The 14,557-nt window shown below is 40.5% G+C and overlaps 1 protein-coding gene across 1 annotated transcript in view; it reads right to left on the minus strand.

Annotated features, from left to right (window-relative positions):
- ARHGAP28 (Rho GTPase activating protein 28) overlaps nt 1-12,706 on the minus strand; it is a 75,111-nt gene extending 62,405 nt beyond the window's left edge. The window contains exon 1 of the mRNA XM_026841438.1: nt 12,458-12,706. Within this exon, the coding sequence (XP_026697239.1) occupies nt 12,458-12,588 (131 nt within the window). The 5' untranslated portion in view covers nt 12,589-12,706. The remainder of the gene's footprint in view (nt 1-12,457) is intronic.
- Nucleotides 12,707-14,557: the final 1,851 nt, after the last annotated feature.

The following is a 14,557-nucleotide window of genomic DNA, read 5'->3' on the forward strand; positions in this document are numbered from 1 at the left end:
ACAGCACTGTAAAAAACACAGAAGGAAGTTTTTTCAAACAAAATCCCTCTACTAGGCAGTGGTTCCAGTGATGCAATCAGAATAGGAAGGAAAGTCTGTGTTGCTTCATTGTTTTGTTTGGATTTTGGGGTCCAGTGCTAACTAGTGATAATATTTCCATTCGTAAGTATATTTCTCTGAGAGCAATCCAAAAAAGTGTCTATGATGAATTTAATAGGAAAAATGTCCCATTGAACTTACTCAATTTTTCCATCATGAGTGACCATTACAGAATTGCCCCACTCAAATTATCTTTCCTGTTTAGTTCAGTAGCTTTTGGCTAAGCTTATTGGTTTTTATCAAAGTCCAATAAATGCACAAAGTGGGTTCAATAGAAATGTAATTACAGAGAAATTCAATAACTTATTCATCCCTGTGAGGAACTTCAGAGTTTTTGAATAAGTGAAGGAAGTGACTAGCATAAACAACCAAAAAGAAACACTGCAACATATATCAAGGATATAGAACTGGTTGCTGGGACATCTAGATCTTTAGAGACAAGCCCAAAGCCTACTGCTGCCAAAAGGAGTTTTGGACCTGACCTTAAACGTTGTGAGATGTCAGTTACATTTGTAATCCAAAGATTCAACTCTCTATAACCTCCACAGTTCAACAGTTAAAACAAACATGTCCTCTCTACAGACATGACTTATCTGATCTGTCTATCACACCGCATAATTCCAAACAGGATTTTCCAGGTGGCATGTACAGAGTACTGCATTGTCTCTCTGGCTTTAGGTAGCATGGTTTAAGTGTGAGAAACATGAATGGTGGCAGAAATCTTAGCTTAAGCAAACAGGATCTTTTCTTACATCTCCTAAAGATAAAATGCACAGAAACAGTTTTGCAAAGCATGCAAATTATTTTAATAAAATGTAAAACTGATATTGAAGTTTAAGACGTTTCCTTCCATTCTATAAGAATATGTCACTCCTCTTACCATATATAAGTATGTGTTATTAATTGTTTATCCCTGAGACCTACTTAATGCTTTAAAGTGATCTTCAGAAGATGCTAAATTTGGTCTGCTGTAACCACATTATAGGGGATTACTCATTTTATAGGTTGTCACAAATGATGGAAAAGTGGTATTAAATTTTTACGTTTATATAGTTCACAGAAAAGCACAGAAAAATAAATACTGAGGTTATTATCTTCAGCTATACCAGCTGCTTAAGTATATTGATGTCAGTGAATGTTGTAAGACCCTGTGAAGATAGCCAAAGCCACAAATATACGTTTTCTGTAAAGATATCAGAAAAACTCTTCCCACTAACTATTATTTTCCTGTCTGTTTCTGGTACCTGATGCAAACTGCTCTACTTAATTTCGAAGGTGAATCTAAAACTACGTTTAAATTTATTTGAAGTCTTCAAAGATTGACTATCAAATGTTATTGCTACTGCTGTGTCCAGTGAATCAATGGGATGTGGCTATCTGAGGGCTTTAGTGCAGTCCCACAGATGCATATCATTTCAGTGTTTGGTTCATTTCTACTGTTGCACAGCCTGAGGTCCCGTTTGGTTTGGATGAAATATAAAATCTATCCCAGTGACGGAAACTCATCACCAATAGTCTCAAAGGAGGTAACTTAATCTAACTGTCCACTCCACTGATATAATTAGGAATGCACTTTGTCAGCCTTTGAGGGTTTAACTACAGCTGGCTAGGTTCAAGGCAGTCTCAGAAACCAATCTGTTCTTAGTAACACCATCTCCTTCACAGAATTACAGACATACTTTCAACAGACATACCCAGCTAACTGCTGAATGATGTTTTTCCACCCACTTATGCAGTGGTCAATGTCTTTTTCAGCATAACTGAAGCCCTGGATCAATGCCATGAAATGATTCAGAAACCAAAGCCTGAACTGACAACTCCAGAATAAAGGTTATGAACCTTACTTACAGTGTTTGAATATGTCTCAATTCAGCCTCTGAACACCATCATATTCCTGATCCAGTTGATGAGATCTAATTAGAAAGGAGGTTCTAATGGACATTCAGATGCTGGCTGGACTATCTATTGTTTAAGAAATAAAAGATATTTTAGGCTCTATAGTCCAGGAAAATCAAAACTACTAAATCAGATCAGATAAATTAGGGAAAAAGAAATCTAACCTCATAAAAATTTTAAATCTTCTTTAAATTTATTCATCAGGACTAGTTCTGGATCCCTGCTGTATCCATGACTCTTCTGCTAAAGTCTGCAGATTCAGAATGCCTTTACAGTAGTGTCAATAAGCTTTCCTAACTGAATATCACAAGCACCATTCCTTTTTCATGTGCTTTGCCTTGGTAGGAATCTGATTTGCACAAATGAATGATATATTCTGTATAGTTCAAGTGAGTTGGATAAAGCTTCCCCTCCAGACTGTAAAATATTTGAGAAAAGTGCAAAGTGCAGTATAACTTTATACCTATTTACTTTATGCAGCTAGACCTGAAAATACCCAGCCTAACCTATTAATCATCAGAGTGGCCTGTTCAGAAGAAAAATATCCTTTTTTTTTTTTTTTTTTTTTTTTTTAGTCTAAACACTTGAATTCCAGATTCCAGCCTTCAAGTTTCCACCTACAGTCATGTCACCAGGCTGGACACAGGCTCTCCCAGGCCAGAAGCCTTAGATAGCTGTGGTAGTGTAGCATTGTGTCTGCTCATCGGTTTTGGCAAAATGCTGTGTTAATATCACTGTACAGCTCCTGGACACATGCAAAGGGAGGCAGGATTTGCTCATGGCCACCCCATAAAAAGATATCCTGAATTCCTGTGTTGTAATCATTACATGGTAATCGTGAAACTCACTAAAGCCATGGATTTATTACCTTGCTGTTAAACCTTATGGAGTTCAGGCTGAACTTTCAAAATTTTTTTCCATTGCTTGATTTTGTTCCTTTATGCCTGTAATACAGATTTTCAGTAGGTGTCAGAATACAGACATCACAACTGGGCCTTAAATATCAATAATACATAAATTTCAGTGTTCTGTGTCTGAGAGAAAAGAAAAAAAAAAAAAGACTGTGAAGTCAATAAAACTGCAATACACCTCTTTCTTGCTTCAGTAAGTCTCCATGTAAGTAGGAGAATGTTAATTCTGAAAATGACAACTTATTGTTTCTTTTAGAATTCTTCATAGTGATAACAGTGTTAGACATCCTCATTGCCCACATGAATATCATATCTCATATTTGAATATGGAAAGAGAAAATGAGCTTCCAAGGACATTCTTATGACAATAAACTCCCCGTACAAATGGGTGATTACTTAAAACTACAGTGACTCATTGTTGCATGGCACGTAACGTAATGAACTGCAGATTTACTCATGTTCAGTGTAGACTGAAGTAAGCTGGTTTATTTTGTATGGTCTTACTGTACTGCTGAGTGTGGCACAGTTAACTTCAGGCCTGGGTTAGCTAAATCTTATAAGAAAAATTAAATAGTTAAAAAAAGCCATAAGAGATGGAGTCCATTAAGGATGAAATGCATCCTGACGACACAGAACAGCTGCAGAGTCAGTGTCTCCCAAAACTGTGGTGTGCTTCATAAATACAGTACATGAAGGTCCTGTATGTTGAAGAAGGCTTTTCAAAAATTGACATAGTAGGTTCCTTTGTTTGTTTATTTTTAATTGCCACTCTTGGCCAGAATCAACAGATGGCCTGAAGGAATATGCTTGAAGAAGATTCCAATTAATATCTGGCTGGTGGGATAAGTAATTCTAATGTTTGCTATATACTCTGTGAATTGCTAATAACACACGGGTAGCCTTAAGCTTCATACTCCATCTATGGACTTGCACATATTATACATATCCACACATGTAAATTAGAATAAATGATTGCTTCCAGAAACCTCACATTTCCAGTAATGTTATCTTTAAATTCTCATGGTTTAATTGCTTTTACTAATTGAAAGAGAGAAGGAGGGAATAAAACAAGCAAGCAAGGCAGCCTCAAAGGATTGCAGCAGATCACTAAGGATTATGAGGAAATGCATCCTCTGAGTGGAAGATGTAAGAAGGACCTTACACAAGGCGAACCACAACTGTTTCTGTAGGAGACTAAAGACTCCCAGATATTTAAAAGATCCCTCTACTGTACTTGGCCAGCTGTCCCTACTTCCTTCTGCCCACCCTCTCTGCAAAAGTGAGCACTTTCAATGTGAAATCCTGCTGCAGCCTGAGTACAAAGGCTTCCCTTGTCTCTGTTCATCAGGATAATCTTGCTCTTTCCTTTCACTTCCTTGCACATGCATGATATGGGCACCATCTGGCTCAGAAATGGCCAAGGACAGCCAAGTCTGCAAAACATCTTCAGAAAATGCCCTAGGCTCCCCTGCTCCATGTTTCACGTGTAACTACAGCAAATATTTTATAATCATCTCTGATACATCCAGACAAATATTGAGAACTCAAGTTTTCAAATTATTTGAACAGAGGGAAGTATTGCAAAATGAAGACAGTCCTGGACACCATTATGTTTTAACTATCTAAGACTTCATACTGATTTCTAATTCTGCAAGAATCCTATTAAATAGGAAGTTAGTCTGAGCTGAGGCAAGAGATAACATAATCATACCCTGTAAGCAAAGTTATTGACAAAAAGATCTGAGTTCTGATGGCTTGATCCCATTTCTCCTGAATTCAGAGGTAATACCTCCATTACTACACCTAAGTATCCATTAACTCAATCCCTGTATATAAGCAAGGCTCATGTGCCATTTGATGTTCCACTACAGGATTTTATTAGGCTAGAACATAAAAAAAAAAAAAAAAAAAAAGGACAGAGAATTTCATGTTAGATTGAATGCTAGAGCTATTCAATTCTTGCTCTCATACTAATGTCAACCTTAAAAAAGGATCTGAAATTCTCACTTTTAGATTCGCTCCTGACCACTAGGTGTGATCATCACTGGGACAGAAAATAAGCTTGGATGATATTTTGTTCTGAGCTTTTATTATCCAGAGAAAGAGAAACTGATGGGGAGGAGGCTCTCCATCACCATACCTAGAGTTTGCACAGACTAACCCTGAGTTTGGGTAAGTGCAGACTCTCTGATGTCTACAGGGGCATAGTTAGTAAGGAACTCAGTGAATCACATTCAGGCCTTGTATAAATCTGTTATTCCCTGCCCAAATCTGCCCATTGGGAAGCTAGTATTTTTCTGATTAGCTGTAAAATATGAGGACTTACATCTCTAGAGCTTCTTCCATGTCTGGTAGCAAGCTGTGAGAGTGACCTGATGTCTGATGCCCTGAGGTTTTGCCCACAGATGTTTAAAAATCAATTTCCCAGCTTGTCTCTTGCTTTACTTGTCTTTCAGCTGGTAAATGATGTCAACCCAGCTGGACTTCTACATCTCATATAGGTTTTCAATATATACTCCCCTCTATCTCTCTGCACTGGTAGGGGTCTTCTACTCTCCACAAAGAGACTTATGGCCATTATTCTGCTCATTATATGCTCACAGCAACTTCTGCACAAGGAGATTTTATAGTCCTCAGGTGGAAATTCAATAATGGGAACACTTAGTAGCAGAGATTTCTGTCTCTCCCTTGTTCAGCCTTTTTCTGTCTAAACATCCAGCACACATCCATCCTAAACTGGATGATTTTGCACATCTGAAAGTCCCACAGGCTTACAGTAGCCAAGTATTACACATAGCATACTAAATAAGAAAACATAACTGTCTTCAAACTAACAAGCTGATAATGGGCTCCTTGCTCCGGTGTTTGTTCCACTATCCTCAGAGACTCTGGCAGTGTCTGGAAAGTTAACAGAGACAGGCAGGGAAAAAAATGAATTACAGAGACAAGGGATCCTTCACAGAGCATCAGTCTTTCCCTTGCATTAATTACAAGGGATGCCAACTCAAGCACTTCTGCTGACCTCTGCTAAAATATTCTTTCAGGGTAATAGGGGCTCTTTTTCAAACAACCTGTCTTTTAAATCATTTCAGCTTTTGACTTCAAAATCACCACTTAAATACCTTCCGAAACCCATTGCCACATGTCTCTGGTGGAACTTGGGGGTCAGCTATAAATGGCCTCACTACACAACATCCTTTGGGAGACATTTATCACTCCAGCTCCTTTTATTTGCACACAAAGAGGAGAATCAGGTCATATACCTGTGAAGGTGATCCTTCTCCTGTCCTCCTTTGCTCCCCTTTTCCTCCCACCCCCTTACATTTTCTTTTTTTCTTCCTCTCCCAAGTCAGTGATGCATACAACAGGACTTGGAAGACCACAGTGGGGACTGTTTCCACTAAGAGAGAAAGAAGAAGGCATGCAAAGGGGCCAAAATGCTCAGTTAGGATTCCTGGCTTCAGCCACCAGCTGGGGACGTGACTCTGGTCACTCTTCTTCCAGTTTCCCTCCTGTGCTCTTTTAATGGACCCATCACGGTAGTACCTGAAGGCTGCACAGGGCATGGTCCCACCCAGGCGGTGACGTGCTGCCTGCCAGCATTACTCTGCTGTGCCACCTGGCCAGCGGGAGCGAAGCACCACAGTGGGTCAAGAGGCTGCTAGGACTGTGGTTAGCTGAAACCCAGGTTGTTAACTTGATTGTTTGCTATGGATACTCCACACTATTTCAGGATCTGAATCTATATTTGTACAGTGCTAACCAGATGCTTTTCAGATACTGTTCTAATAGCTAGCACTTTTACTAGTATTCCATAGTTGTGTCCTGCAGTTCCCACCACTGCACGTTTTCCACACATTTACATTGAATTATTTTGATCTCCTGTGCAAAAGTAGCACTTTATGGTTCTTGATTCCTGGTGGCTTGTTATACCAGTGTTGTCAGTCTGCCAGGTGCAATCTGAAGGTGTCTGAGTAGGGCACACAGGACTCTCAGGTCCTACTTTTTTTGGTGGTGGTTTGTGTTTTTGGTTGTTGTGGGGTTGTTGTTTTTTGTTTTTTGTTTTTTTGGTTTTTTTTTTGGGGGGGGGTGTTTTTTGTTTGTTTTGTTTTTTTTTTTTTTAGGGGGGGGGCAGCTCCAACCCTCGTGTAATCAGAGATAAGTGACTTCTCAGTGAAAAATGAATGGGGCAGCTGGCTAAATGCTCAACCAAACAAAATGATCAAAAGGACAGTGCCAGATGTTTTCCATCAGCTCTACATATGGAGGTACCAGGGAGAGCAGCAGGAGCACCAAACTAAAAAGAAACCAGAGAAGTCAACTCTAGTTTCAACCATAACATGAGGAACTGGCTATAAATACTACATTCCTCAGTGAGGCTCCCAGAGGACATTCTGTAGGTATTTCTAAAACCTACAGGAAAAACGTGTCTACTATTGTCTGACTTATTTATATGCATCCTCCTAGTAAATGTTTTATTAAGAATTATCATTCTTAGCATCTATAAAAAATACACTTAAAAAAAATTTTAGAAAGCTGCTAGAAATTATAAAATGTGTTTTTTTCCACAAAATGTATTTTTTGCCCAACGTGTGTCAATAGAGTCTTTTTCTAGACTGGTGGTTTGTGGGATATTCTTTTACCACTTTTTTTTTTTAGTACATTTTAAATTTTTAATTTCATAGATTTTAAGCCGAAATTACAGCAAGAGGCCCAAGTAATTTCAAGATTTACTGAGGAAAAGGAACCAGCTTTTTATTTTTGTCTTCTGGGGAAGTTTATGGTAGAGTGAGATAAACATCCAAAATAGTTAAGGTTGTTTATCCTGCATCACTTAGAAGACATTCTTGACATCAGTGTATACAACTGAGCAGGGGAGCTGCTCAGTCAGTGCTGACAGAAATTAAACCCAGATCACCTAGCCTCAGGGCTTACAGATCTTACTTCAGTGTGATAAAATCTGCTTCTGTTGGGGTAAAAACAAACCAAATTTTGGTGCAGAAAAGCTTCTCTTCCAATTTTATTTCAATCATTTCGGGGCACTTTATCTCACCATGACATATCTCTGTGGTGTCTCGGGGCTCTCAAGAGGGGAAGAATATTGCAAAAGGATCTGATGACATGCTTGTGCAGTGTAATGACTTTGCTATTGGCCTCAATTGTACAAGTCTTAAACTTGGAGAGCAGGGATCCTGGAAGCTCCTGGAGTAGTTAATTCAAGGAGACATAGAAACTTCAGAAATTTTTCCTGTTCTTTTTTTTTGGCTCTATAGTTTAGTGATGCCTGCCTGAAAGTACACCCTGACAGTAGTAGTAGGGAGACATGCTGAACATGAAGAGATTGTAAAGGCATTTCCCTGAAACAACTGGAAGTGCCAGACTTGCCCTTGGCTAGGAAAGAAGCTAAGAAGGGGTCTTGGCTGCATTGTTCCGTGGTGCTGAAATCCACTTTGTTCTTTACCTATGTAACACGGTCCTAGGTGTGATAGTATATATGCTGCTCTTTGCATGAATATTAATTATAAAGGGTTTTTTTCCATGTATAAACAGCTTAATGTGCCCCTTTAAAAGCTGCTCCATACCCATTCTGCAGGAACAAAGCCTGTGAACGTGCTTTTTCTTTCCTCTGATTCTTATCTCATGCACATGTAAACCTAAGCCACTCATTGCAGTGGAAATATCTGTGATTTGCAGTGCAGGATGAGTTCTTTGCTGGTAGAAATGCCAGTAACAAACGGGCTGAGGAGCTTGCTAACTCTCATACTTGAGTCTAGGAAAGCTTGAGAATGACTCACTTAGGAATGCTTTGTACTCCCCAAATTGCATAATTACCTTAGAGTGCTTACTGGCCATTTGGCATAGAGGTCATGCCTGTTTCCTCTGAGCACAGGAATAACTCCTCCTAGCTTCTCTTAGCAGGACAAAAAGGAGTTGTGAGGAAGACTTATGGCCACGTTCCCACTTTTCCTTTATATAGTCCAGGAGCAGTATTTGTGCACAACTACAAAGTCCTTCATTCTCTGAAGTGAGGACGGAAAATTTGTTCATTAACATAAATCAGCACTTTCACCTTCTCACTGAGACAGTATTTTTACTGAAAGAGATACTGTAATATTCAGGGGTGTTTGGTACTGGTGCTTGTAACATCTGAGTTCTAACATGGAATTAAAAAAAAGAGCTGGATGCTACAAGCACAGGGACCTTTCCCACTATACTCATGCCATAGAGTTAGTCTAACTGTGAAGAAAATAAAACAGACGTCTCCAAAAGCAGTAAATAAAAAAAAAAGATATGAATAATAGAAACGCTATCAACAATTATAATCATGCAAAGCAAATCACAAGCAAAGTGACAGAACATGAAAGCCCTGTGAGAAAAATGGAAAATTAATTTCCTAGTTGCATTAACAGAATTAAAGGAAGATTCGGCTGAAGAATTCTCCTGAACCTCTAGCAAACTCAACAGTGCAGATTTCAGGGCTCACCCCATGGGTGGAATTAGTAGAGTCTGCAAGATGGAACAAAAGGAGAAAGATAGAAACAAATTATAAAGATAGCTGAGGAGGAGATATTTAAGTATAGCTCTCTTGAGTCCCCCTGATGCTCTCTTGTTTCAGGGAATGGCTGGAATTTGTGTTCCCTCTTCTAAGCCTTTTTATTAATGTAATCCAACAGTAAATTTTGAAGCTATAATTCTCCTTTACAGATTGGTGACTGCATCACTATGCAGCTAAACTTTTATCCGGCTCTCCCCTTCATTACATCTACGAATTTACCATCCTTTATTGCACACTGATGCATCTTCCATTTGAAACATGTAAAGCACTTCTTCTCGCGTCTCCCTTACAGCCCACCAGCTAATATCCCCTAACATATGATGGGGTATATATACTCTTCTCCCACTCGGTTTATGAATGAAAAAGCTTGTGGTTGCTATACTTCATGCTGATGCTAATGATGCCGGTGTATGTTTTAGACATGCAGATAGGATGCCTGCCTGACTGGTCCCTCAAGAGTTGTAGATGGATGTGAATCCAAGTGGTCTGATGCATCTAAATTACTTTATTAGTGTAAACTTTAGTGTCCATGGGCTTCTCAGCTGTGTACTTGGATTGGCAAGAGTGTTTTAAGATTACGCATTTGTTTAGAGACTCATGATGGATACTTAAACCCTTCCTTATTTATCAGCATCTTTTAAAATAGTGGGAAGCAGAGCAGTTAATTGCTGACTGAGGCTGCGTTAGCTTCCCGTTTCTGTGAGAACGTGAGGAACCTCTGCTTAGGAGGTTCCCAGAGTGAAAGTGTTCGCAAGAGAAAACATAGCTGGGAGACACTCATATCCAAGCCTTACTCTGATGAGTGGAGCTATTCTTCTGATATAAAGGGAACATCACCCCAAAGCGAGAGAAAAATTTTAGGGAGAGGAAAGAAAATTAAAGATCTTGATTCCCAAGCAGACAGAGCTGGTCAGCAGTTCATCAAATTGAGTGAGGGCTAATATCCAAGCCTGATTTGTGTCTCACAGATATATATCTGAAATATGGACTTCGTTAGAGCTACATTCAACTAAACCCACTGAATTCAGAGGAAAATCAGGCTGTGGGTCCCAACTGCTTTTGTTATTATACAAAAAATAAACAACACCCCTGTTTGTTACATGCTTTTTTGAATCATTCTCCTGGAGAGTCAGGGAGTTAGAATCCTGTAGTGTGGGTGGCTGCCCTAGGGATCAAGGAACACCAGACAGAATCTATAGTAAATCTTCTTGCATTAGGATGGCGGCAGAGGAAGCTATACAGAAAATGCAGTCCAGGAAAGAGTTCTTAGAAGATGAAGTAGGGATTAAGCCAGAGCCTATTTTACCATTTGCTAAAACACTCAGTGCATTTGCCTTCATGGATTCTGCATTCCAGAGGACTGCACGCTGGGTTACTAAAATCCCTCTCTTGAACAGGCTTTGGAGACTCAGAGGGTCACTGACTGCCCATACGGGAGAATTTGGCTACTGCGATTAGACAGCTGCAGGAAGTTGAGGACAAGAAAGGGGAGACAGCACCCAAATCCTACAGACACATAGACATATAGAGAGACAGATGGCTTTGCCTCATGGCAGGAGCTTCCAAAATATGTTCCTCAACAAAATGCCAGGATCCTCTTACAGTTTTTTTTTTCTTTCAGGAACTGCAGTTCACACTTCTGCTTTTCTTAGGTGATACAAATGTGATTTAAACCCTAATACATGCTGAGCTTGTTTCAAGAGCATTTTAAAACAATTAGCACACCTACAAGAAAAATAGTAAAACACCACATTTCCGTTGCTCACAGACCCAAAGGGAGATTGAGTTTAGCATTCTTCCTTGGGGAAGAAATGACATGCTCCCCAGTAACCCGACGCCAAACCACTGCTTTCTGTTTTGAGTAGCAAATGCCTTTCTTACTGCATCTAAAAGCCCAGACTATGTTTCTTTTCTTAGCATGAAATTGTATATTTTGGTGCTGCTCTCAAGCAACAGTTTAACAGAACAAAGGAGTTATCTTTATGAGACAGCCAGGGAAATACACAAAGAACAGGAAGATGCAGCTAATCTAAATAATGACATTGAAAACAAAATAGCTATCAGGCTATAAATAAACAATAGAAGTAAATATCACTACTTTTATTAAGAGAAGACGCAAGCTTAATTCCTGGGGATAATGACATCTACTGTTTCCTCAGACTTTAGTTCTCATTTTTTTTAGCCAAGCCACAGAACATTTCCTACTTTCTTCAACTTTTTACAGTATGAACTTTCATGCCACTTCTTTTGGAGAAAATTGCAAAAGCCAGACACGTACATTTAGGAGAAAAGTCAGATTTTTCTAAAACAATAAAATGGTCCCAACTTCTATTTTTGAACTGTGCAAATATATGCGTTCTTACAGAGCAGGGAAGTAAACATACACATGACTGCATTAATTAAGACAATGCTTAGTTTCCTGCAACTCAAAGGAATTTTCTTATTTAGACTAAGTCTTTAACGATGCAATATCCCATTGTGTGTATGTGAGTGTGCAAAGCAGCAACTGCAGTTTCACAAAAAGGTAAAGACTAGTCCTGACTTGGTGGGTCAACAAGGAAAGAATTAAATAATTCTCTAAACCAAAGCCAGAAACAACTTTCTGAGCACCAGACTCAGTCATTCAAGCCTTCTCACTTTCCGTAATACAGTCCTAAACAATCTGAGCAGAAGCCTGATTCACGTGTGGGTTTTTTGTTGTTTTTTTTTTTTTTTTTTCCTCCTGGGGAATGTCTTGTTGAGTATCTTGGGCAGGAAACTGGCCTGATCTGTTGACTTACAAGATTAAAAACAAGCACTCACGTTTCCCCCTCCCAATCCTGACCAGCGCCACTGGGCTGAATCACTTCCCCGGTGAGGACTAGAGCAAAGTGCTCGTGAAGTGACTGAGCGACCGGGACACGTTCTTGGGCTGACACATACAGTCAGCAAAACCCACCACCAACCCTGGCGAAACGTCAGGGCATGGCACCGGTCCCCATCCCTCAGGCTTTACCTGCTGGTGGGCGAATGGCTGGGAGGGATGTCCTGCACAAAGCTCTGCTCCATGCCCGGGATCCTGGCCGGGCTGTGGGGGTGGTAGGCTGTCAGGACCACGCTGCCTGAGTCCTTTATCTCCATGGTCATAGGCACATGTCGGCCCTGCTGCCGGTGACAGAGGTGACCAGGGGGTGCCGACGGGCCCCGCCGGGAGGGCGAGCGCTCCTCTCACGAGTGCAAGTGCATGGCCTGGCTCCGTGGCAGCCTCTCAGCACCGTTTGCTGTCAGGAGAGCTGTGTAATCCAGACACGGCTCCTCTCCCTGTCAGGAAAGCTGAATTAGCATATATTCAAAAACACCGCCCACAAAACAACCCACAGGGAAGTTACTACGTTCCTAGGAAACTAGAAACCTGAGATAATCCTGCATGACACCAAGCGACCGCCGGGAAAACTTCTTGCTTGCTTTCTTTTTGTTTCATTTTAAGAGTGAATTTCTTAATATTACTCCTGCTTCTGTTCCTGAAATAGTCTCGACTAAGTGAAATCATTTGCTTGTTAAGCAACAGGATGAGTAGAGAGCTCTACTCAAACACAAAATGCGATTTGGCAGATCAGGGAGTGACACTAAAGTGCTTACACGAGAGTCAGAAACCAAGCGGGCTCTGCTCTGGTTAAATCATCACGGAGCAGGAACCTGGATTTCCTACATGCTGGATCATTTCTGTGGCAGGAAACTGCACTTGCTTTCTCCTGAAAACAGATTAAGCTTTCATTTTGCCTGATATGGCTGCAAACATAATTAGAAGAGCACTGGGAAATGAGTGAATTATTTTTATAATAGTGTGCACTCGTCTCAAGCAATCCCCATAACTAAATACTCCCCGAGACACTTGATATTTTTTCAGGCTTGCACTTGATCTGTGTACACTAATTAAATGATTTTCACTTGAAAGGAAACCAGCAAGCAAAAATATCAGGATCCAATTCAGGAGTAACACCTAGAGAAAACTCTGTAGACAAAATGAGAAAACTCACACATCCCTTTATTTTCCTCTCCCACTTTTTCAGTGTTTGTTTTTTTTTTTTTGAAAAGAAATGTTTCTGATAAATGCTTATTCCTGAAAACTGTCGTCCTGCCTATGAAATCATGGGAAGGATGTCCCTAATTTTACCTTTTGAGTATGTGGGTGAAACACCAGCCTCTGTGCACCTTTGTCACAGCTGCCGGTGGGGTCCCCAGTGCAGGTACTGTGCAAGATGCCTGTCAGGCTCCTCTTTCACATCCCCCTTGAGTGAAAGGGCTCTCTTTAGGGCTGCTATAGGCCTGCCTAAACGACTCTGTCGGTGTCTCCAGCTGGCAAAGTAGCTCAGATTTTGAAGGGCGCAAAAATGATTCATTTCATCTCCACCTTCCCCCTGAATTCAGTATCCTGACTGGACATACGTGACCATTTCAGTCAAATATGTTGCTGCAAATCATGTGGGCAGTGCCCAAGTTAATGTTATATTTAGCCAGCATAGGACATTGATAACAGTACACTTGGCAGCATTTCTTGCTAGACTCACCCAGGAAGCATAAATATTTGAACAAGTAGAGCTTCTAGGCTTGCTCTTGTTATGCTGTTAACATATCCTGGATTAAATATTTTAAAGCCAGGTTGCCCAGGGTAAAATCATGGTTGCTTCTATGGCAGTATGGAGGCCCTCTGGGAGCTACCATGAAGCCAGGTACATATGTCAGAAATTAAGAAGAAGGCTCTAAGCTAACTCTGGAATCATTGGCTACTGCCCACGGCATCAGAACTGTACCCCATGGTGCCGCCAGTGAGGACCAGGGTGAATGCAATAACCGGTGAAGACCTCATTGTGCTCTATGATTGCTGGGGTATTCAGGAGAGGGATAGGGTCTGAAAAATTAGGATAGATGCCATCGTGAATCTCATATCCCAACATTGTGGAGCACTGATTGAATGCCAGCTTTGGTGCCTGGCTGCCAGATGACCAGGGATGCTGCAGCCTAGATAATATTATTCCCTTCCTACCCTGGCTTTACATTCTCCTTCCTGCACCAGAAGGTGAGTACCCCACCTCTCTGATGAGGAAGAGTATATTAT

This window comes from Athene cunicularia (assembly GCF_003259725.1).
Source record: "Athene cunicularia isolate RWA chromosome 2 unlocalized genomic scaffold, athCun1 chr2_part1, whole genome shotgun sequence".
NCBI lineage: Eukaryota > Metazoa > Chordata > Aves > Strigiformes > Strigidae > Athene > Athene cunicularia.